Raw genomic sequence first — 24,247 nt, 5'->3', positions numbered from 1 at the left:
ACACCACAATGTGAAAGAGCCTTCTTTTTTGTAGGTTTCACTGAATCTGACAGCACCACCTGGTGGACAAACCTTAAAAATGCACACATAGTGACAGTTTATGGGATAGGTTCAGTCTCTCCACAGCACTGGATTACAGCAGTATCTGCTGTTTGGGTTGTCACACAATTAATAGCATCCTGGTGATGAAAAGGAATGTAGACGTTATTATTAAAAAATAATTTAATTGACAGGTAAATCACAACAGTCACAACACTTAAAGTGATTGTGACAATTTTGAATAAACACGACGGAGTCGATCACTACATAAATATAAATTTCTCTTATGAGTCATTCTCCTCAGTTAAACATGATCTTCATGTGTCATTTCCTGTAAAAGTGTTTTGCAAAACGTCTGCTATAAGAGCATTTCGCAATAACAGAGAAAATCTGGAAACGGCAAGATGGACTCGCTTTCACTGTTGGTACTCTGTCTTTTTTATCTCACACAGGCAGCAAGTGGACATCATCCAACTGGTAATTAAACAAATATATAACACCTATTAATATATATACACATGATGTAATATATTCACACGTGGTACCTTGTAGAGCCCTCTTGGACATGGCTTGATTTCATCCTCTCTGATTGTTTTCTAACCCACGAGGCACCGTTATGAGACAAAACTTGTTGGTGTCACAGAAAAATAATTAGTCAGTGGTTACTGATTTATTTTTTTTTACCTTATATTGTATCATAGCAAAATAACCATAATAAAAATAACTCACAAAATAATTGTGATCTCAGATATTCACTCAGTCCTTTGTGAACTGCTCACACGTACACAGATGTTACAGTTTTTATTTTATGGCATATATAGATTTTAAGAAATGTTTTTAATTTAAAAAAATGCATTTTTCTGTAATTTTCTGCAGTGAACCCTTTGCTGATGGTCGCTGTAGAAGGAGATAATGTTACTTTGCCATGTGGTATCCCTTCTATCAAAACCTGCTCTTCTATCAGCTGGGACATGAGTGCAGAATTTAATTTAACTGATGAGATTATAAAGAAAGAAAAACCGACAGCTCCAAACAGCCACAGGTATCGCCTGCTCAAAGACTGCTCTCTACAGATAACTCAGCTGGTGCTCAATGACGCACGGCTTTACACGTGTAAGAGTGGAACGCTCAAGTCAAGTGTTTCACTTCGAATTCTTTGCAGTAAGTGTTTTTGCTTCACATCTTCTTTTTGTTTTTTGTGTTTTACATACAGAAATAGTAAACAAAAATATCACAATGCTTACTTTTTTTTATCCACCAGTTACTGAAAGGTCACTTCCTGCAAATGACAAAAAGCTGGAGCTTCATTGTTACCTCAGTACAGATAAAGGAGCTGACCCTTGTTTCAACCACAAAGAGCTTCATATCAACTGGAGCACTGAGGATGATACACCAATAAATGGAAGTAGATTTGTAATTGAACATCCACATAATTGCTTCTCTAAACTGATTATTGATAAAAAATTGACAGACCACCACAGAAAATGGAGATGTCATCTAACTCAGAATGACCTTGTTAAAGCCACCATCAGTTATACGACAACAGTAGAAGGTGCGACACAGCCCGTACACAAAATGAAAGATGTTGCTCAGTACGTACAAAGTGTGACCAGTTCTCCCTTTTCCCCAGATGGACTAGAGGAAGTGTTTGCCACAGTGGGTGAGTCAGTACTGTTGACTTGTGGCAACACTTCCTCTCCTGATATGAAGTGGACTTTGCGTGAAAAGCAACTGAGAGATGCTAGTTCACCTGATAATGGCCAAATAAAAGCATCACATGTGAATCAAGATTCCTCTCTAGTCATTAGCAGACTGAGCTCACTGCATGCTGGAGACTACCAGTGTTCACACTCCACTGATAAAAAAGATGTGCTCAATAAATTCAGGCTGCATACCCTTGATGGTAAGTATTAAAACTTTGTAGATGCTTTGTACATATCTATATATATAGATATAGATATAGATATAGATATAGATATAGATATACACACATATGAGAAAGAGAGAGATGGAGATCTGATGTTTCATCTCTCATGTTCTACATTTCTACAGTAACTGCAATGCCTGCAGGGCTCAGAGGAGAGAATCTCACCTTGACCTGTGCACTTACCTGTGCCACAGAATGTGAAAAAGACTTTGAATTAACTTGGTCAGGAAGTGCCCACAAAGGTTGGCAGAGTGAATTAATGAATATCAATAATACTCTGATAAAGAAGTTATTTCTCCCAGAGTCATCAGTGCGATCATACGAAGATATAACATGCTCTGTGCACAGAGAGGGCGCTCTGGTGGCATCAAAAAAGTGGCGTGCCGTTGACCGTAAGCATGAATCACTGTTCTGTTGCCTTGTCTGCTGAATGCACCTTCTATTCATGACTAAACTGATGGGAAAATGATTCCTTTTCCCAGCTCTGCAAACACCTGCCTGGGTAGGCCTGCCTCTAGTCATCCTGATAGTGGCGGGTGGGCTTTACATTTACACCAAGAGGAAGCGCAACAAGGATGCAGGTACTGAATGTGCTTCAGAAATTACAACCAAACAACAGCTACAACATGAATTACTCTAAGGCTTTGATGGAGATTGAATATTTTCACAATGACCACAATGTTTTCCTTCTTGGTCTGCAGCTAATGATCAGCCCAGTACTGAAATGGTAAGATATCAAAAAACAGGATCATGCCGAGTCAAGCTCACACGTCCTATTTCACTAATGTTGGCGCTCTTCTCCTCAGACTCATGTGTACGAGGTCGTTCAGGATGATCGTAATGAGGAACAACAACAGCAACTACATTTAAAAAGAGAAGCAGCCACTGCAACAACCACTTTTTATGATTTATTACAAGCTGTGAACTAGAGTGAAACCACATGCTGTTCTTTGTCTTTATCACAAACTTCAAAATCATCAACAGATGTGGTTTACAAAACCTGTTTGAAAACAGACTTTTTTCCATTCCAAGAAACAGAAATTCACTGTAAATCAGCTCCTCCTTTGCCTTGCTACAGACATGCATGCAAGATTTTAAAGAAATAAAGTTACAAAAACATGATTGGTTACATTATAAGCATGCAAACTTATCTACTTTTGAAAATCCAACCCACACTGCAAGGATGAGATAACCGCAGAGGAGAATCTTCTTCCTTACTTGAAAATATTTATTATTGGACTGCAACAAAGGAGAGAAAAATGTTTTGGTTTCTTTGGTTTTTGTTGTTGTTGGGTTGTTTTTTGTTGACATGATAAGATTTGAACATTTTAATTTGAACAATTTCATAAAGGAGGCAAAACCTCATACAACTTACAGGTAACTAAGCTTTCGTCTGGCATTTGATACAGACTGTTGATTCGCTGGCCTGGAATATCTGTGAAAAAGAAAAAGGTTCAAGTCAAGTGTTGAACAGAAAGGCATCACAGTGGCTAAAAAGCGCAGTAAGAAGAGAGTTGGCACTCACTCGTCAAAGGTGCAACAATCTCATATGTAGACATACAATTACCTGAATAACAAGAAAACAGAACTATTTAAACAACTCAATACTACATAAAGTTAGTGTGACTGTATGACAGTGTGATAAGAATGAAAGAGTTTAAAGTCAGATCAAACCATTAAAGCGCCTCTGGTGTAACTGTGTGATTCTCTGGGTTTTGCATCTGCGGTACACAACGAGTCCAATCACAGCAGCAATTATGATCATCCCCAAAATGACACAGACCACAACTGCAATTAAAGCATCGTTGCTCTCCTCCTTCCTTTGCGACACAGATATATCATTGGCTTTTGGTGCTAAAGAGAACAAGGCAAAAGTTAAAGCAACAATATAGTGAACATATAATCATAAATATGATTTAATGAATGTGCAAGACAGCAAAAGCAAACAGACCTGGCAGACTTGGAGTTTTTGTTGGAATAACCGGAACCGTTGTGGTCACAAAAGCTTCGTTGAAAAAACAGGAATCTTACATATTACTTGTGTGTATGTTTGATCATTGCTTTTGATATGTCAAAGAAAAAAATCACTGACCTTGTACTTGTAGATTGGTGTCAAAGCAGCGCTGAGTTTTACCAAGCGTGTAACTGCATGTATACCAGCCACTGTCGCTGGTGTTCACAGACTGGAAAGTCAGAGATGTACCATTAGTTTTGGCTTTGCTGGAGTCGAGTGATTCACGCATGTCTCCTTTCTGGATTGCCCAGGAGATGTTTTGAGGTTCTTGTTGTCCAGTTGTCATGTTTACTGGGCAGTTTAACTTGGCAGGCATGCTGGGTGCTGCCTTCACAGGTTCAAGGACTTTGCAGTCTGCAAGATCATAACAAATCGTGTGACTCACCAGTGAGATATTTGCTTGCAAAGTAAAGATATAGTAGTAAAAAGTTTTACCTTTTATTCTCAAAGATATGTTTTTGGCCGCGACACGGTCCCATCCTTTCCACGTTTCACAAGTGTACAGTCCTGCGTCGGATTTTTGAGGTTTTGTCAGAGTTAAGCATTTTTGTCCATTTCCATCAGCTACCCATTTTACACGTGTATACACATCGTTGCTCGGTGTGGGCCATTTAAACATATCCTTCACTTGATTAGGATCTGTAGCAAACTTTGTCACGCTGTATCTGTAGCAGCTGTTTGGATCCTTGTCCTTTAGACTGAAACAAGTGAGAGCTACATCTTCTTCTTGAACAGCTAAGATGGTCTCAGTATCTGTTAAGCCAAAAGTTAAATAATGAGTCTAAATGTACTAATACATGCATCGCATTCAAGGAAGCAAGTACCTCATTTTTGCTGGTTAGAAAGTTTACACCAAAATATGCAATATCAGATTAGCAGCATGCATATTTTTAGATTCATGGCATATAATTAAATTGCATTTGTTGTTAAATATTTTTTGGAGCCAAGATGATATACACTGAATAAACCTTTAGTTATTTAATTACAAATGTAGTAAGCTTTAGTTAAAAAGCGTTTATTTTTATCCAATCAGATCCAGACATTATCTGCAGAACTGCTTACCTCCAAATCCTGATGCGACATTCAACAGAATTAAAGAAAGGTAACCCTGAAGATATAAATGTAACATGTTCTGTGTAATGCAGCTAGTGAAGAGACAAAGATCAGTCACCTCTAGACCTTTTTATTTTCACTTCCTTGAAGTTACATAGAAGTCTCAACTGGAAACTACCATGAGTCTTTTGGATGTTCTTTACCTGATTATGTGATCAACGATACCACAGTGTGGCAAGAACTAGGCATTACATTTGGCCAGTTTTGTGGCCAAGTTGCTTTCTGGGCTCATGTTTAAAGTAAGGAAAAGAAAGTGATAAAGCTGCACTAAAGTTCTCTCCAAACACACTGATCTGACTTATGTGACTGCTTAAACCATTTTACTTCCACCCGTTCCAGTGGAGCTGTTCACTGGTACAGACATTTCACCTTTGAGGTACTTCCGGGTGTAAATGTGCATAACTCTTTCACTTTAAATGAATAAAAAGGAACCCACACCCAGAAAAAAAAAACTGTGAATAACAAAATATGATGTAATCCAAAAATGCCTCATGAGCAAAAGTTTCCAGACTAGAGCACTAAAGAAAGATCTTATTGCCACATACGTCTTTAACAATTTTAAATAAGCTGATAGACCACACGTGTGTCCTGCATGCACAGTTCTCCTAAATTATTATCTGTGTCATCAGGTTGGCCTCGTTTTCTGCAGCCTTAAATGTAACAGAGGAACCTCTTCTGTCTAACTGAAACTTTGTCACTTCACTTCCTCTTCTTGTTCAGTTTATAGAAGCATCATCGTAACCTTCCGCCTGTGTTTGTGTTGGTTTCACAGTTTCTCAGCTCTCTTGACAGAAATGGACTGTGTTCAAGGTTAGTTTGTCTTTCTGTTAGCCACTTTAACCAGCCTGAACAATACAAGACTGAATTTACTTCGTTAATCAATTATTTATGTTATTAATTAATTCATTAAACTATCAGTTCTTATTGATCATTTGTGAGAGTTCTCTCAGGCTGTTGTTGTTCCTAAAATATTGTTTTTTCACAGGTGGTAAAGCATTTGGTCTTCTAAAGTCTCAGCAGGAGGAAAAGCTAAGCGGCATCAACGAGGTGAGCTAAACACAGAACTGTTCAAGACGTCGACTGACACCCTGCAATGCTAAATTGTGTATTTATGTCATTATTAGGCTTTTCTCACAGATCCTAAATATGAAGGAGAGGAAGACCTGGCCTCAAAGCTTGAAATGTTTAAAAGTGAGTCTCAAAGGGGGTACCAGTAACACTTCAGTTCATTGTTCAATTGGTGCAAAGTCATAAATTTTGGAATAATAATAATCATATTGTTTATGTTACAGAGAAATACATGGAGTTTGATCTCAACGACAACGGGGAAATAGGTAGGACGCCACTAGCCGTGCAGCCCTGAAGTAATTTTTTTTTAGCAACATTAAGCAAGTGCTACTTTCAGTAGTGCCTCAGAAAAAAACCAACACCAAAATAAACCTCTCAGATTAAGCAAGCAGTAATGTGTTTTACTTCATTTTCCTTTTTGTGCACTTGTAATTTTATAGACATAATGGGTTTGAAGAGGATGTTGGAGAAACTTGGATTGGCCAAGACTCACCTGGAACTGAAAAAAATGATGGCAGAGGTGGTTGGAAGTAGCTCAAAAGACACTATCAGCTACAATGACTTCCTCAATATGATGCTGGGAAAGAGAAATGCAATTTTAAAACTGTGAGTATGAAATAAGTCGCTATTCCGAGCATAGCTGTAGACTGCAAGTGGAGTCCAAGGTCAAATAAGGTTATAGCGAGATGAAGTTCCCAAACGACTGAAAAACTGAACTAATACTGGACATCAGAAACCTATACTTGTGAAATTACTGGTTATGTTGATGGCCTTAATTCAAAATGTTGATGATCAAACTGAGCTTATATATCAAAGTAGTCCTTCAGATATTTTCTGCAGTTTGGTTAACTTGGGGAATGAGTTTCATTTACATGAACACTTTCTTCTCATTTACTTTCATTTTACTTGCTACGTGCACATGCTCTGTAGGTTTGTCTTTTTGTTGTTGGCAGTGGGGTAAAAAGATCCTATCCATCTCAATGTGATAATAACAATTTTACATAAATAAATACTATTCACAATAACAGCTTGCACAGCAACCAATAAGATACATTTATAGATGAGAAGAGTTTTTCTTAGAAGGAATAATAAAAGAAATCTTGTATTTCAATTCCAGCACAGAAGCATTTTCATAAATAAACTGAAACTAAAAAGATCTAGGCCTACCGCTTACTGACAATAGAGAAACAAATGCGTAATGTCTGAGGTTTGCAAGAATGCTTTTTAAAGCATGTAAAATGTCTTGTTTTTATTCAAGGATCTTGATGTTTGAAGGCATGGCAAAGGAAGAAGAGCAGAAAGAAGTTGGACCACCTCGTCGTAAAACCTTTTCAGACCTGCCCTGACCTCCCATCTGAGCTGAATTCTGTCAATAAAAAACCCCCTCACCCCCCCCCCCCCTCCTAGATTTTAAGATCAATCAAAGGTAAAGTTGTGAAAAAAAATGAAACATGAAGTAAAATGTGCAATTTTCATGAAGAGATGTAAACTAGCCTGCATGTACTAGAACTGTACTGTTCTAGGTGTTTGTTCAAGTACTCTGATAATGTGAAATGTACATGGAGGTGGCAAAATATGTGATCAGTGTGGTTGATGTTAGAAGGTCAGCATTTTTACAAGTTCATTAAAAATTACGTGGTTAAACAGTCACGGATCTCATGTTGTGTTTGTTAAAGTGAAAAGATTAAACTGCATTGCATTTTGCATTTCTGGTTTTAACCCTGATAGCTAAAAGAGCCTAAAAGTAAAAATATTAAACACATGAGATATAACTACAAACAGCTGCTTTCGCTCGCCTTTATTTTATATTCTTTCATATTGATTTTTTTAAAAAAAAGGTATGTTTCCATTGCATCTCCTCCATGCATCAAGGTATTTTACAGACAGAGGAGATAGAGGCACACCTCTTAACTATCACATTCAATTTGGGATGCATGACTGACATTATCATAACATTAGCCTACTTGAACTAAGGTGAACCATGTCTCATTTGGATCTGACGTATTACTTCCATTATTATTGGATTTGATTGTATTTATTTACTATAGTAGTTTAAAAAATTGGGCGTTTCACAATATACAACAGTGTGGCCACTTTTCTTCGAATATAGCAAGGTCAGATGTTGATCTTAGAGAACATGGCAAACAAACAACAAAAAGATAATTGTACCGGTAGTAGGCTTATCTCTCCTTCGCATTCACCTAATATATGCCGGATGTGTAGTCGGCTACCTTATTTTGAAAAGACCGCATGACCGGAAATCATATTTTGTCACCCTGGGAGGGAGGACAGCTTAGCAAAGCTTCCAAATTGATGTGTTATTTAATATAAAAGAAGGGTGAGTGAAAGCGACCGTTTGTATACAGTTATGCAAACACACAGGCGGTATTTATGTTAATAGATAGTACCGTTACAGTAATACATTTGTCAATCTCTGTACTGAACGTGTTAGCATGAACGCTAGCCAGCATGCTAAATCAAGAGCTGACGTATTTCCCAGGTTTGAGAGGCAGGTCTAAGCTCAATTAAAGATTATGTTTGACATTTTTAGTAAAACCCCAGGTGTCAGCTGCAGTCCTTATCTGTGCTGAAAATAATGTTGTGCTATGTTCACTTATAAAGCTCGGCTCACTAATCCTGTTAATGTTTTACTGCCTTTGTTTTTAACCTTTCTGGGTGTAAATTGGTTCACTGCGGCTATGTTGGTTTGTCAGGAGGATGAGCAGCTCAGAGGAGGTGTCCTGGATATCGTGGTTCTGTGGACTCAGAGGGAACGAGTTCTTCTGCGAGGTCAGTCTCATTTTCACTCTTTTTCTTTCTCTCTCACTATTTTTCAAAGCTTTAGTTGCACCGTCATAAGCTTTTCACAGACTTCATCATTCGCATCGCCTGCTGGCGGAGTATACAGAAGCGTAAATTATGTCCCCACACCATCAGGCTGCTCTACACTGTGGCAGCACAAGCACTGTGCATAAATACGACTGCAATTCCTTAGTGGTTCACATGATTAAATTAAATCGAACCTTGACTTCTTGATTTTTGGTCCATATTCATCACAGCACCAAGATATATCAAATGTATTTGCACATCAGACCATACCTACAGACTTTCTTTGAATAAATCAAACCTGATGTGGTGTGCTGATTTCTTATGATCACTTTCTCTGTTTGCACACTTATGTTAATGGTTACAACATCACCTAAAGAATAATTTATTGATTAAGATCATGGAGACACTTGAATTTTATGGTTGAAAGATTTCTATAAATCATGCAGATATAATCTGTGAACCATTTCGGAGTTCAGCAGGATTCTGAGACCCTGCACCATGCATGCTTAGACTGAAAGATAAATGCCATTGTGTCTAGTATAGTGGTGACCCATCAAAACAGCCAGTACTTAAGGATATGCTGCATGTTGCAAAACCATTTGGAAATTGCAGTGAAGCTACTCTCGATCAAAATTACTTTGCTAAATTTATAATCTCAGCTAACATAAAAAATAAAAATAAAAAAACAGTTTGAGAGCGTACTGGGACCTTTTGCCAAACCAGTAAAGTGTGACGTGTATAGTGGACTAAAGCCATCAGCTATAAAGAAGACAGAAATGACCACCACACTCATGATTTTGTTTGATATATTATGTGGAATAACACATGTGAGTACTGAAATGTACAGAATGTGCTTAAATCAAACTAACCAGTCTATGTAAAGTTGATATTTTACCTTCTGACCAGGTGTATGTGCTTTGAAATTTGATGAATTTATTAGACCACCTTCCATAAAAACAAGAAAATTCAAATCATCAAAAATGTGTTTGAAGTTTTAAATCTGAACTGTTATCTATTAGGCAAACAACACACTGAATTCAAATGAATTTGTAGATGCTAGAAGTAGCTGCAGCTTTACATTAGAGGGACTCCTGGAAGTTCATTTGGTTTGAAATTAGTTAATCACCTCAGTTACTTTTTTTCCATCCAGTAGTTTCTGTTCTGTTGTAATTTCAGAACTGAAACTACCAAATAAAACGCATTTCCTTTTTTTTTTTTTTTTTGTTAAATCATTTTTTTGTGTTTTGAGTGTCTGAATTTCTCTCTTGGTCAAATATCCCTGTGCTGTTATTTATATTGCAGTGTCTCAATAACTTGCAGGGAAATCTTTAAATGATGGAGTAGGGTGTCACGTACTGGATATCAACCTGGGGTCAAGGTCACACTATGGCCGGTAACCTGTAACCAGGATGATCTGCTGCGTCATTTACTTTCTGGTCTGCATTATTTATTTTATTATTTGGTATCTTTGAGGCTAGAAGATGCCACCTTGGACATTTTACACACACGTAGTTTTCAGTTCAGTTACATATAGTTAAGACCTGACTGTTGCAACTGCTCTCCTCGCCTGTTTGTGAAGAACACGGAGGGTTTTCTTTCTAAGAGTACAAAAAGGACATCAAGTAAAAATGCTTAAATGAAAAATGCCAAGAAATAGCTGGCTGCATCGCAGTAATCTTGTTAAACTCTTGTATAATGGTTCCATATCAGTGTGCTGTGCAGTGCACTGCTGCAACAGTAACTTGTGCTATTAATAGCCTTTGGTTTCCTTCTGCTGCTGTGTTTTAGGTTGATGAAGACTACATACAGGACAAGTTTAACCTGACGGGGTTGAATGAGCAGGTGCCTCATTACCGCCAGGCTCTGGATATGATTCTTGACCTAGAGCCAGGTGAGATTTTAAAGTGGTGCAAACCACTTCTCTCATAAAATGAGATAGTAAAATAGTTAAACAGGCTAAACTGTTTCTATTTAAACAGATGAGGAGCTTGAAGATAATCCAAACCAGAGCGACCTGATAGAGCAGGCAGCAGAGATGCTGTACGGCCTTATACATGCACGTTACATCCTCACAAACAGAGGCATTGCACAAATGGTGGGCTCTTATTTTATAGTTTTTGCAACCTCTTACAGGCGCCACGACATGATCATCACGAGTGATTTCTAAGTTTGTTCTTTTTTGGTAGTTGGAAAAGTATCAACAGGGGGATTTTGGCTATTGCCCCAGAGTGTATTGTGAGAATCAGCCAATGCTTCCGATTGGTAGGTCTGATTTTTCTTGATCTTCTCATTGGGGGGGATCACTTGGAACTAAACAATACCCTGTGATATTTGTGACTATCCCTTCTTTTCTCTCTCTCCTGCGTAACGTAGGTTTATCGGATATACCGGGAGAAGCGATGGTGAAGCTTTATTGCCCAAAGTGCATGGATGTGTACACCCCTAAATCCTCTAGGCACCACCACACGGATGGAGCCTACTTTGGCACGGGGTTCCCTCACATGCTGTTCATGGTGCACCCAGAGTACCGCCCAAAGCGACCCGCCAATCAGTTTGTGCCAAGGTTTGTCCCCAAGTTCTTTTGCATCAATGTTACACTCAGCTTTCAAACGACACCAAACCACTGACCTCTGAAAAGCGAGGAATTTATTTATTTATTTTTGTTGTTTTTTAGGCTGTATGGTTTCAAAATCCACCCGATGGCTTATCAACTCCAGCTTCAGGCAGCATCAACTTTCAAGAGCCCAGTAAAGGTGATTCGCTAGAAGCCATCTTTAACAAAGACAGTGGACTCAGAGACTTTGTTGTTTACAACTTGCGTGAAGCAATTGATTGTGTATAACCAATAAATACCTGTACAGTTCTCCAAACTCACCTCTGTGTTGATAAGCACTTTCAGATTCAGCCATTTCCTCTCTTTTAGGAGGCAGTTACAGTTGAGCAATTTTTAATTATACTAATTAATTGAGCTTCAGACATGTGGTTAAACCTTAACTGATGTCAGTCCATCTTTTCAAAATAAAGGGGTTTCTCTTTTAGATTGAAAAGTGACTTTTACTCAGTGATAATGAAAACTGCAGTTTGCTTTGCGGCTTAGTTGAATGTAACAGAATGTCTCACCACCAGCCCCAAGAGGTTTGCCTTATCAGTGATTAAGCCTCATGAAAATGTAACTATTAAATCCAGAACACGTGTAGGAATGTGCTTAGATGTTGTTCTTGTAATATGTGCAAATAGATTCAGGTGCTCTTACCAACAACCAGTGAATACCAAATTAGAGAGATAAAGAAAAGACAAAAGGACCTATGATGTTTTAAATGTTACTCTTCAGTTTCAGGAGATATAGTGGCAGTGTATTTGCTTGTTTAGACAGCTCTAACAATCATTTCCTGATGGCTCTGTTTGTATATGTTTAAATAATGGGATAACGATCTAGACCAGGGGTGTCAGAACATAAGGCTCTGGGGCCAGAAGTGGCCGGCAAAGACTCCGATCCGGTCCACTGGGCAACTTTAGAAAAAAAGTTCAGAAATTTTGAACTTTTAACTGTATTTTCATAATTTTGACAGCGTTTCTTATTGATAAAGATCTCCCATTCATAATTCATCACAATAATTAATAATTACATAAAGGTTTGTTTTTCCACTACCTACTATGATTTGGGTTTTTTTTAGGTGTCTGAAGTTATGAAAACTTTATATTGTATAATTACAGATTAGTCTGGGCAATGAACTTCCAGAACTACTGTAATTTTAAACATCCATCAGTTTCATTGATTCGGCTCACTTAAGATCAAAGCGGGCTGACTGTGTAAAATGAGTTTGACATCCCTGATCTAGACAGATGTGACTTTCTTTTTTTTAAAAGTTTGGTATTGAACGTGCAACATCCACTGCAAAACAAGTGACTGGCATTAAATATTTATTACTTACCAAGAGCTCATTTTTAATGTGATGTGCTTCATTCACAGACAGCCCAACAACGTGCAAAATAATGCTTATTTTATTTTATTTTCCATAAAAAGACAGGGATAAGTCACAAAGCAACAATATTTTCAATTTTCTAAAAACTATTATTTTTTTCTTAATGTGAAACTACTTTTTTTATCGAGGGAGGAAAAAATGCAGATGTGATTGAGATTTAGCTATAATAGCAATGGCTTCTTTTTTTTAGTTTAAAAAAATGCTACCAAACATGCTACCTAGAAAAGATTCGTATGTTTTCTTCTCTATGAAAAAGTACAGGGAAAACAGCAAGTGAGAGCAACCTACTCAGACTATGTGGTTAAAAAGGCTTTACAAACTTGGTTGATTATGAATGTAGTATTTAACATGGTGGAAGCCTGGAAACCAGCTTGTGGTGAAACATCACAATACATCAAATCACATGAAACAGTTCCTACTTAACAAATAAATTACTGTATAGTAGAACACGTAGAAAAAAAAAAGACAACATGTGCTCCCGTGAGAGGAAAAGCCACATTTATCGGGCAGCTGCCTTCATGGCTTACATGTGTGGCTATTGTGACAGACAAGCTTTTATATTTATTGACCTCACTTGACTGAACATACATGTACATTTACAATAGAGGTGGATAATAAATACATGGACATTCCTCATACAATCATACGGAGGTCTGTAGTCTTACAAAGAATATCAAAACCTGAGATAAACAGACCAAAAACCTGTAAAAACTTTTCATATCAACCAAATATGTTCAAAGCAGGTAGGACTTCTATTAAAATGAACAAAAACAGAGCTGAGTAAATCTCCACTGTTATCTGTGAGTTCTGTAAAGTCGGATGTACTTGGTGGACTACGAGAGGAAACGAATAAGAATGATTCAGGGTGATTCAGGCAAGACGAGTCTTAAATAGAGACCTCAAAATTCAGTAAAACAGCACAAATGGTAACCTACATTTTCATGAGCAGATATGAATAACTTAAAAACCTCACATTTGTACAAATACTATAAAAAGCATTACTTCTATAAAATAGAGAAATATTTCAAAATAGATCAATTTTTTAAAAATTCAAACTTTACAAGATTATGTAGGCTACTGGTTCTTAGCTGGTTGGGGAAGAAAATATTAACTTGTTTTTTTTCCTTTCTTTCTTTATTTTTGTACCTGAGACATGAACAAACTGTCCAAATTTGAGCAGAAAATATCTTTGTCCACATAGAGATGTGAGGTATGTCATTTCATTAAAATAAAAAGTCTCTCCTGAATTAAATAGACAAGTAAACAACAAGAAAAAAAAAAAAAAGAGTTCCCTTGAATGTGGTCTTAACGTTCCCCTAGCAGCACCGTGGGAAGAAATGCTGATAATGGCATCTAAACTATAATGGAAACGGTAAATTTGTATAAAATCAACAATGTAAAAACCACTAGGAAAAAAAAGTATTTAAAAGCAAACGTAACTTGAGATCACACATCTGCAAATGCTGGGATTTAACCAATAAACGTGTACTCGCTAAACTTTTACAACACTAGGATGATCTGAGGACTGTGCAGCCCTGCCTACAATGAACAGCCTGAAAAAAATACAAAAACTGAAAACAAACAGACTATTAGGAATTAATATACGCTGTTATCAATCATTTTAGCTGCAGAGTTATGAGTGGGTTTTTTTCCCTGTTTTTTAAGATATGTGTGCGCAAATACAGCTGGTCACTGTGTGTTGAGTGCTGGGGATATCGGAGGTGATTGGTCAAAGGAACAAGGTGTGGTTCAGTTACAATGCTGATGCTCCGCCGTGCTTCTCCTGTAACACAGACATGTTTTGTTTATATGATCTCAAGTTGCTAAGACAAAACTGTCCTCGTCATTAAGCGCTAAAGAGTTGATGCAAGTACAAATTTAAGCACAACACTGTAACTTCATATTTCAGATTAAAGAGTAGTATCTAAAACTAAGGAAGCTTGTTTTCGGTGCTGAAAAAAAATTGGATAAGATTCGTGCGAATATTCTGTGCATTAAAAATATTTTTTGGACTCGCCTACTATTAATGTAACTGTTGACCTCAACCGCTCACATGATTTTGCAGGATGAGGTTGTGTCATTTATTTTTCCAGTTCAAGCTCAATTTTTTAGATTTTTCACATGCAAAATAAACAGATCTGACCAATCAGAGCACTGCATTTGGCAGCAAGTGCACTCGTGGCTCAAAATCCGCACCTGTACTGAATATGCAGTGATTAAATAATATTGTTTTACCTCAGAGACGATTACACGACAAGTTTGCATCTGAAAAATTTGGAATTAAATGCTGTTGGTGTAACGGTCTTTGCTAACTATCTTGGAATTTTAGTCCAGTTGTTGAAATTTTGAGTTAAGGATGGCTTTCTTTCCTTTTACTGCACAAACAAGCTTCCATATAAAACTCAGCCAAGAGAGCAAATACCGCCTTACGCCTAAACCTGTGTGTAGATATTGTACCTTATCTTGGTCGATGTCAGAGTCTGCGGTTATCACAATTCTCTTCTCCACGCGAGTTTCTGAAGATCCACTTTTTACTACCTGTACAGGAAGGAAAATCTATATTAGAGAGGCATATAAAGAGTAATAGAACGGGAAAGCCGAGAGCCTAATTTGCTCTGCTGACCTTTGAGATGTGAGTGGTGGTAGTCGTCACTGAGGTGCCACTGGTGGTCTCTGAGGTAATGGTCTGGGAACTGGATACTGTTGAGCAATCTTTGTCCTCCTCTGTCCCATCAACGGTCACCTGAAGGAAAGAAGAAAAAAAGGGGGATGGACTGAATAATCATTTCTAAATCATGTGACATCAAGGTTTCACCGAGGAAGGCACGAGGCTGCTTCATTCTTATTTTGGAGCCCTCCTACTGATCCTCCCAAACCTCCTTATTGGGAGTTTTTGAAGCCACCTCCACCATGCAAACCTGACTGCCTATAGCTGAGACAGATCTGGGCTGAGCAGCTGCTGGAGCCCCTACCTTTGAAGACTCATAGGTGAAGGTCTTAGTCGGGACGATAGGGACCTCTGTGGTGGAGATGCCACTGGGTAAGGGGCTGGAGACGGCTGTGATGGTGACAGTCTGCGTCTGCACCAGAGGGGGCTGTGAAATGGAGCACAGCCCCATGAGTGGCTGTTTAACCAGACACTTTGCACCACAGCAAACACTTTGTTTCACACCATGCATTAGCTATTGCCTTTTTTTCTTTAATTAGACTTGCACCACAACCGCTATTTCCTCTCACCAGATTAGTTTATTGTATTCGAAACAGAAGAATCAACGTGTTAACGTCACTTCCCACCACCAATCACTCCAAGAGAAACAGTGAATAAACGGCACAGGTGAGTTGGAAAGATGATCAAAAGTAATGGTTTTGCAGCAGACATTGTTACAGTGACCCGTCACCATCGTTAGAAACTTAGCACACCACTGTGCAGCACCTCTGCAGCGTCTTGAGTTCCATCTGACAATAACAAGCACTTTCACACCAAACCGAATACCACCTTAGGAGAGTCACAAGTTTTTTTATTTGTATCGGTGCTGCAAAGGAGTGTGTCAGCCAAGAAGGGAAATAATCAGCATCACCCCGAGGGAGTCAGGAGGCTACCTGGAAACAGCGCATGACCTGTGGACCATCGCTCCAGAAATAGGAAGCTGGGGAAGATCCAGCTATCCTCCCAGAGTCATCCGACACTCCGGGACACGATCCTTCTTCCTCCGGGATCACTTCTAAAGCATTACAGGAGGGATCAAAGGAAGGAGGCAGCTGTGCCATTTCCACCTCTACGATTGGCACCAAGTTCGTCTCAAACACTACAACCTCTTCCTGATCACGTGACTCTTTCTCAACAGTAGCTCTGTGGACTTCGACACTCTCAGGCTCGCTCTTGATGGGTAGGCCTGTAAATTCCAAACTACTGCTGGTTTCCTCATGTGCAGCCTTTGTGTCTGAACCATTGCTTAGGGGTCTAATGCACACACTCTAAAAAAGACATAAAATAGTTACTATGTGAAGTATTTCCAACTGATACTGTGAAAATGATAAATACGCATGCATGCAAGCTAAAAATATGTACATAGAGTGGATTAGGCTGCACAAAGTATAGGTTTTATGAAGTACTGCAGAGACTGTGGTTATCTGATTGCACTTATGTAATAAAAATCAGCCCTGTTTTAATGCCATAGCTTAACAACACACAATGGCCACAATCATTTCTACATGGTGCATGCTAAAAGTAGGTGACCAAGTTTTATGAATGGTTACAACTTTATGGCATGCATCTTAACAATAAATAGAATGCGTCATGATTCAATTCTCCTGTTTAAATTTGGAGAGGAAGGAACAGCAGAATATTATGAAACCTGAAGTTTATATGAAATAATTCAATTCCATAAATGGAAATAAGAAGCATATGAACTGAATATGGAATGGCTTTTATTCTTTGGTCAACGTTGATTGTCAAAAAGTCATGCAACAAGGAATCTCTTGCAGCTGCTACATACTCCCTTTCCAAATACTGGTGGAGGACAAACAGGTTATTAAGAATAACAATTAAGCTGCCTCAAGAAATACTATAGTGTGAAAGGGTACTGATCATTTCCCCATTAACAAGACTGCTGTTTTCTAGTGCATGTGAGTTCAGGAAAAAAGTCACAGTGGTCATCTTTTTCTTTTTTTAAAGACAGTACTGTAAGACTACTGACAATATAAATGTACCTCAACGTGTATAAAAGCAGGCTCAAAGTGATGCGGTCAAACATTAAAAACCTCCGGAAAAAAGTCAAAACTTGTATCTTTAAAAGTCCAAAAGACGTCACAGAAAATGCAAACAGCACTGAGTTATCACTTCCAGTCCTGATCAGTCTTTGGAGAAGGAGAGGTCTGATTCTGGTTGGAGAAACCAGGGGTGGGGTGGGGGAATTGTGCCGCAGTGAAGGCAACGGGGAATCAAAGTCTCAACAGTTCAAAGGAAGCCTGAGAAAAAAAAAAGAGGGCAGCTTCTCAAGTGGAGCAGAGGATGAGAGGTGAAAATGCTGAAGTGATGCTGCAGAGGAAGCAAAGGAAGGAGAAGAGGAGAAGAGAAAGCTAGAGGCTGATGGGTAGATGGGCAGGGTGCGGTCTCCGTGGGTCACATTCACACCTTGTGTGGGGCCTCCGCAGGGTTGAGACGACCCCCTCAGCTGCGTTTGGAGTAGAAGTCGAGCAGGGGGCCGCGCGGAAGGCGGATGACAAACTGATGGGAGGGGGGGGGACGAGGATGAGCAGGAGGAGGAGGGGGGAAAAGATGAGAGGGAGGAATTTTAAAATACGATAATGAACTGAATTTGTCAAATCTGAATTTGTGCAACAGCTGATAAAATTATAACATTTTAAAGCCTTTATTAGAAAACAAACCAGATTTTATTCACTTTTCGTTTGTTTTCAGAGCATTGAAATGTTACATGCATTTTAACATGCACTTTATTTGTTTCCATGAACAACAAACTTTTCTTTCTTCTTTTGAAAAGACAGAAAAGTCATTCACACTTGCTTTATCTTATGTAAAACTATCTCATCAGCTAAAGCTGATACAGCTGAGAGCTGGTGGATAGCAACATTGCTATGCATCTCAAGTGACATCAAACAAACAGTCATAAAGATTCATAATGTCAGCAGCTCAGAACCTAAAGTTTAACTGGTTATTTTAACAAGTAGCTTTTACTTTATTTTAATTCAATTATCAGTCCATTAGAAGCAGCAGAATCAAATCTAGCTCTGCTTAAAGTTGATGTTTACTTTTCTCACAGTAGTGAGTTGTAAATAAGACGATAAGCTGCCTTGGAAAAAAATGATAAAAAATAATATTACTCCTGTTATGAGTCGTGTGGTTGTTGGCTCATATACTTTGTACATTTGTTCTGTTTCATTTCCAAACTGCTCGCTGTGAGCTGTCATTACAGTTGGTCCATAATTTGTTGGACAAAGGCACAGTGTTTGTAGTTTGCCTATGCACATCACCACAGTGGATTTTAAATCAATATGACTGAAATGCAGACTTCCAGCAATTCAAGGTGTTTAACAAGTTGTGAGGTTTAAAAATAATGACATTTTTTTTGCCAATTTTAAATATCAGGTTTGTTCACTTGAATAAAAATGTTCAAGTCTACAACCTGCTGACATCAAATCTTCTGTTTCTTTCCTTGTGAGGTTCTGTTACGTCTATTTGTGCATCTTTGAAATTTGTCTCCAGTAACAGAAAATCAAAAATGTTTGGCTGAGATCAGGTGATCAACTGGCCGTGGAAGAGTATCTCATTTCTTTTCCTTGATGGCCTTATGATCATTGGCTATTTTTCTCCTTCTCAATACTTTTCTCTTCCCATCATTCTGGTAGTTCATCTTGGTTTCATGTGTCCACTCTCTTTTAGATGTTTTCTGGCAAAGTCTAATTCAGCCTTCTCGTTTAACCACCCAGCTGTAAAGCCTCTGTATTTCCATTCATTTCCCTCTTGATAATAGACTTGGACACTGATACTCTTACCTTGCTAACTTGCTTATGTGTTGTGAAAATGTTTTTTCTTAACCTTGGAAATATTTCATCATCCACTTTGGTTGTTTTCTGTGGTCTTTCAGGCATCTCGGTGTTGCTGAGCTGGCCATTGAATTCATCTTTTAAAACGTACGAGATTATTAATTTGGCCACTCTGTAGGTTTTTGCTATTTCTCTGATAGGTTTGATCGGATTGTTCAGCCTAATGACAGTCCCCTGACTTGCTCTAGCCTCATATTTTTTAATAACATTTTGAATCAACTTGTTATGTTATGTCTGTTTCATCTGTCGAGAAATAATAAGGGAACAAGTTTCACCTGACCATGAAAATGTTGTGGAGACAGTGCATAAAAATGGCTGTAATTCCTAAACAGATAATGCTATACTTTTGTACAAGCCCTTAAATTAAAGCTGACAGATGGCACTTCAATCACATGTTGATGACTTGATTTCAAATCCACTGCGAAACTATTAAAAACAAATGTCTATCTCCAAGCAATTATGGCCCCTCCTGTACGTGTTTCTTTGAAAACTCAAGTGCATACTGACAATATGATATTTTTGAAGGAATTTAAGTTTTCAAATGTAATAATCTTTGTGTCCAAGTCATCATGAAGCACTTGATGCAAATGCATGCCAAGTGAACCTCAACAGATTACATAATTACTCATGTGACAGCGACTAAATTGAAACTGAGTTTCCATCTGTGAAAAGCTTCAATTACCTGAAATACTGTCATTCAAATATTTACTCATGTCAATAACAATATTAATAATAATAATAATGTTGTATTAGCTGTTTGCCAGAATCATTTACCAGAATAATGGCTGATACAACTGTGAATGAGGCCTCATCTCTTCATAAAAAAACAAACAAAGATGCTCAGAGAAAGCAGCAAAATAAAAAAGGTGAAAGCAGCGTAAAAAGAAAGTAAGCCAAGAAAAAAGAGAGGAAAAAGAGAGGGAAGAGGGGAAATACTGTTCAGCGCCAGCACGTGCAAAACATCTTGAAGGTGGGTTGCCTTTTAGTCATGCAGCAAATTTGTAAAAGTCAGGTCTGTCAGTCATGCAGTACAAACGTGTTGGGCTTCAGAGGCATCCTAAGCAGGTCTGATTCAGACCGAGTGACATCTCAGAGAGGAAAACCTGTGCCAAAGATGCCTCACCCACAGCGGTCTTTTATGTGAATGAACAAATATAAAAGTCAACGAGTCCGGCTGCATTCTTCATACACATTCAATTAATGCATACCGCATGCCATCAGCTCAGATACATGCACACGCAAACTGTCAACACTGTCTACATCAGAAAGAGCCTGAATGACTCCTCTTCACAATTTCTTCTTCTTTTTAAACATTACTCAAACAAACTGATCATCTTAATTAGTCAAATTAGATGTTATTTTTACTATTTTGTCTCTCAAATTATTCGACTGATAGACTAAATGAACTAAAAGGATCAGTTGTTTTTTGTGCCAGACTTACCCCATCCGCGCTGGGCAAAGGCTGACCGTTGATTCCCAGGGTGCGGAAGGGAGAGTGTGTGGACAGGCGCTTGTCCCACTCACTTGGCTTGTGATCTGGGACCGCCTCCATGAAGTTTCTCTTCAGCTCACTGATGCTGGCGTGATGCCTGAGCAGCACCTCCTGAGGCTTATCGAAATCCTTTACAGAGGAAAGTCGAAATGGGAAAGACGTTGCGGTTGGGGGGGGGGGGGGGGGGGGGGGGGGGGGTGGAGGATGGAGAAAGAGGATAATACAAGGACAGAAAGTACACAGAGGTTGTCCGGAAAGGGAGAGGGAAGGCAGAAGATGTGTCGTAGAGAGGGAGAGATTAAAAGAAAAAACAAAAAATCAGATTATTTGGTGTTTTTTTGCTGTTTTGTGCAACTTTGGTTGATTTATTGATGATTAAATAAGCAGAAGCGGGGTTAATGTGATTCTAAGCACACATACATTTTTCAGATTCTTTAAAAAATGATCAGTGTCTCCTTTTCAAAATGCAAATTAAACCTGGCAGCTGATTCATGAGAGCAGAGCTGGAGCCGCGATTTATCAAGCTGATAAATATTTGGAGTCATTTGGAGCCGTGGTTGGGTAGAGGGCCTAAACTATGCAGCGCAACACTGAGCATCTATTTCACAGCATTAGGCTCACAGTGAAACATGTTAAGAGAAGAGGCTGCAAACCAAAGAGCAGGAGAAAGGCGGTGACAGCAGACATTGTAAAAGCTCTTGAAGATGAAGGCTTGTTCCAAATGAAATCCCCGTTCATTTAAGACAAATGAACAACGGTCAAAGCGCTGATTTGGCAACATTTAGCACCAAGTTGATCTTTACAGGCAACCGCAGGATGTGATAGCAAATAAACAGAAACTGCAAACTATATATCTGTAAATCATGAGCTGTTGTGGTGCAAAAGAGCAACTTAATGATAAATGTTTCACCAAATGGCATTTCTTTCATACACAACACAGCAAAGGGATCCCCCCCCACATTTTCATTTCTACAGACTAAAACACTCATTTGCATAATTGTCAAGAAAATGAAATGCATTACTGACAAGTCTGAAAATGAGATGAAGGACAGAGCAAAAGCAGGAACAGGAGAATACTGATGATCTTGAATAAATAAGTGCATAAAACATGAGCTCGGAGTGAAACCTGCCATTAAAAAACAATTAAGGAAAGCTTCACCGTTCTTAGACCTTGGTGCCTCACCAACACCGCACGGTGAATCACTATGAACAGTTCGTGGATTATCAGAAGTGCAGCATCCTGAACAAGTTCAGATTGAACCCAGTCCATTTTTTTGGTCTTGTTGTTCTAAACTCAACAGCACTCTCCTGAATCAATCGGATCAGAGTCGGTTGCCACACACAAACACACATTTTTCATGTAATCTACAGCCGCTCGTTAACGCCGACGAGAAAAGTGTGAATCATGCCGCATGCAAGCGTGATGTTAAACAGCAGCCGGGGCGCTAAAGAGCAAGAAAATGCAGCTGGAGACCGACGTCTCCAGAAGGGATACCAACCTCCAACATTAATTGGCTATGTCTGATATATATTGAGTCACCCTCATTTTTCTTAGCTCTTTTCTGTGAAAAATGAAAAGAACAAAAAAAAAAAAGAAGGTGGGTTTGTTTCAGTTTCCCTTTATGCTGGCATCAACCACACCTCTTCCATGCACGCTACGAAGTTCACTAATGTGTTAATAAAACAGAGAAAGTAAGAGTAAGAGTGCATGCACAGTCGTTTGTGTGACCATAAGGGACCAAAATCTGCACTACACTAACAAAGCAAAGAACAGATGGCTCTGGAGGACTGACCGAAGATTTCTATTCTTATACTGAGAAAAGAAAAAAAGTGATGGAGTGACAAAAATGTGATAAAACTCCAGTTACCATGCCTCTTTAGTGCATTTAATCTATAATCATGCATGTGTGCATTCCAGTGTTAAGAACAGCAAGCAATGGGAAGAAATGATGTAACTGTTTCAACTTTTAAAAACAGCCAGTAGGTGTTAACGTACTCTGAGACTGCGAAACTGTTTGCGATCTAACCATTGCTATATTTTCTACCTTTTATAAAATTAAAGAAAATAAATAAAAACGTTTCTTGTGCATCGAACCTGATGTAGGTTTCATTTACGACCTAGCTGTGTGGAAGCACAACATGAGAAGAGGGTGATATTAGTCTTTGGGATGAGAAGCTCTTTATCATCAGAAATGGAGGTGGAGAAAATGGCTACGGTAACATGTACGGCACTAAGAATCTGACCTTTCGCATTCGCACCACCTCCGTGCTCGTCGTCTCAGACTCGTGCTACCCCAGGGGAGGAGAGAGGAAGACGTGTTAGCATCCCCTGAATGTTGGCGTTAACACTCAGATCTCAACCGTGGTATAAGCACGTCTTCTGACGTGCAAGACGCCTGCGTCTGACACTAACCTGGATGTCCCCATTCATGGTGGATATCAGTGATGAGTCTAGTTCTCTCTGGTCCCTCCACACTGCTGGCTACAGCAGCAAGAGATACACAGTTCACACAGAGAGCAATCTCAGATACTTTAGCATCTTTCGCCACAAAGGCTTTGTACTATTCACAATAAAAGACTTTCTATGAAAACACAACATTTGTTATCACTTTTTTCCACACATATTACATCACCGACATTTACAACAGCAATCAGAGTAACTGAATACCTTGGCGTCAGCCCCGGCTTCGATTTTTGAAGGCTCCACGGCTTCTACGGTGACCTGCAGCTTCCGTTCCTCCTGGCGGCTGGTTTTGATTGGAGTGGAGGTCTGGGGCTGGTCGAGAGTGGCCATGGGGATTCCCGCCTCCATCAGAGCAGCCTGGGAGAAGACCGGTGCACTGACAGGGCGCGTGCCCCTCTGGGCGCTCGCAGCTAGACAAAACGCAGACAAAATGGAAATGAGTGAATGTTGGGTTTTAGCACTGAGCAGGCTGCGAGTGGAGCGTTTTGTGAGGATCACGGTGAGTAAAATGCACACGAAAACAGATATAGCATTAAAAATAAAACAGCTTAACAAGCATATGGCACACTTAGTCTCAATGCTGCACAGGTATACTGTACCTCATTTGTTTCCTTTGCTCTCATTTAAAAGGACAAGCACGCATAAACGTATGGATGTGATGTGGGCCAGAAGCAGATGTCCACAAAGTGGATCAGTAAAAGCGGTTCTTGTTATATTCCAAAGGCTGGATGCAAAAGCCGACGGCATTAGGCTG

The 24,247-nt window shown here is 39.0% G+C and overlaps 5 protein-coding genes across 15 annotated transcripts in view; 3 read left to right on the top strand and 2 right to left on the bottom strand.

The window, feature by feature from the left end:
• The first annotated feature begins 435 nt into the window (after positions 1-435).
• On the top strand, positions 436-2,933 carry LOC102777591 (obscurin-like). 2 transcript variants are annotated; one of them, XM_087847768.1, is made up of 8 exons: positions 436-516; positions 916-1,200; positions 1,301-1,591; positions 1,670-1,942; positions 2,092-2,358; positions 2,449-2,547; positions 2,668-2,693; positions 2,773-2,933. In XM_087847768.1, exons 1-8 carry the CDS (start codon positions 444-446, stop codon positions 2,893-2,895), a joined length of 1,437 nt encoding a protein of 478 aa, XP_087703894.1. In that variant the 5' UTR covers positions 436-443; the 3' UTR covers positions 2,896-2,933. The 2 variants fall into 2 exon arrangements, with proteins under 2 accessions (XP_087703894.1, XP_087703893.1); XM_087847767.1 differs by having other exon boundaries at positions 1,301-1,942.
• On the bottom strand, positions 2,867-5,111 carry LOC102793495 (uncharacterized). Of its 2 annotated transcripts, XM_006801485.3 has the most exons (8): positions 5,043-5,111; positions 4,416-4,733; positions 4,059-4,334; positions 3,918-3,971; positions 3,641-3,820; positions 3,492-3,533; positions 3,342-3,401; positions 2,867-3,205 (listed from the first exon to the last, which is right to left on the bottom strand). In XM_006801485.3, exons 1-8 carry the CDS (start codon positions 5,107-5,109, stop codon positions 3,198-3,200), a joined length of 1,005 nt encoding a protein of 334 aa, XP_006801548.3. In that variant the 5' UTR covers positions 5,110-5,111; the 3' UTR covers positions 2,867-3,197. The 2 variants fall into 2 exon arrangements, with proteins under 2 accessions (XP_006801548.3, XP_087703892.1); XM_087847766.1 differs by lacking the exon at positions 2,867-3,205 and having other exon boundaries at positions 3,310-3,401.
• A 654-nt stretch (positions 5,112-5,765) lies between these two features.
• On the top strand, positions 5,766-7,907 carry LOC148100515 (allograft inflammatory factor 1-like). Its single transcript, XM_087847765.1, has 6 exons — positions 5,766-5,903; positions 6,079-6,140; positions 6,218-6,284; positions 6,386-6,427; positions 6,602-6,767; positions 7,420-7,907. The coding sequence occupies exons 1-6, from the start codon at positions 5,888-5,890 to the stop codon at positions 7,505-7,507; spliced, it is 441 nt and encodes a 146-aa protein (XP_087703891.1). The 5' UTR covers positions 5,766-5,887; the 3' UTR covers positions 7,508-7,907.
• Positions 7,908-8,405: 498 nt separating this feature from the next.
• Positions 8,406-12,945, top strand: LOC102778826 (casein kinase II subunit beta-like). The gene is made up of 7 exons (XM_006801442.3): positions 8,406-8,499; positions 8,876-8,951; positions 10,779-10,881; positions 10,970-11,085; positions 11,177-11,252; positions 11,364-11,553; positions 11,665-12,945. Exons 2-7 carry the CDS (start codon positions 8,880-8,882, stop codon positions 11,753-11,755), a joined length of 648 nt encoding a protein of 215 aa, XP_006801505.1. The 5' UTR covers positions 8,406-8,499; positions 8,876-8,879; the 3' UTR covers positions 11,756-12,945.
• Positions 12,946-12,981: 36 nt separating this feature from the next.
• The window catches only part of LOC102777766 (uncharacterized), a 31,546-nt gene continuing 20,280 nt past the window's right edge, over positions 12,982-24,247 (bottom strand). For 3 of the 9 annotated variants that reach the window (XM_087848138.1, XM_035912294.2, XM_087848137.1), the window contains exons 24-33: positions 23,698-23,903; positions 23,443-23,511; positions 23,274-23,318; positions 22,529-22,591; positions 20,979-21,158; positions 16,574-16,948; positions 15,946-16,068; positions 15,597-15,716; positions 15,431-15,511; positions 12,982-14,756 (exon numbers count right to left, since the gene is read on the bottom strand). In XM_087848138.1, the coding sequence (XP_087704264.1) occupies positions 14,727-14,756; positions 15,431-15,511; positions 15,597-15,716; positions 15,946-16,068; positions 16,574-16,948; positions 20,979-21,158; positions 22,529-22,591; positions 23,274-23,318; positions 23,443-23,511; positions 23,698-23,903 (1,292 nt within the window). In that variant the 3' untranslated portion in view covers positions 12,982-14,726. The other 6 variants (XM_035912292.2, XM_006801437.3, XM_035912293.2 and 3 more) reach the window with 6 other exon arrangements.

The sequence above is a fragment of the Neolamprologus brichardi genome, chromosome 11 (genome assembly GCF_056152115.1).
Source record: "Neolamprologus brichardi isolate AB-2024 chromosome 11, ASM5615211v1, whole genome shotgun sequence".
NCBI lineage: Eukaryota > Metazoa > Chordata > Actinopteri > Cichliformes > Cichlidae > Neolamprologus > Neolamprologus brichardi.
Note: the sequence above shows the minus strand (reverse complement) of the source record. Positions and strands in the feature narration are given on the sequence as shown.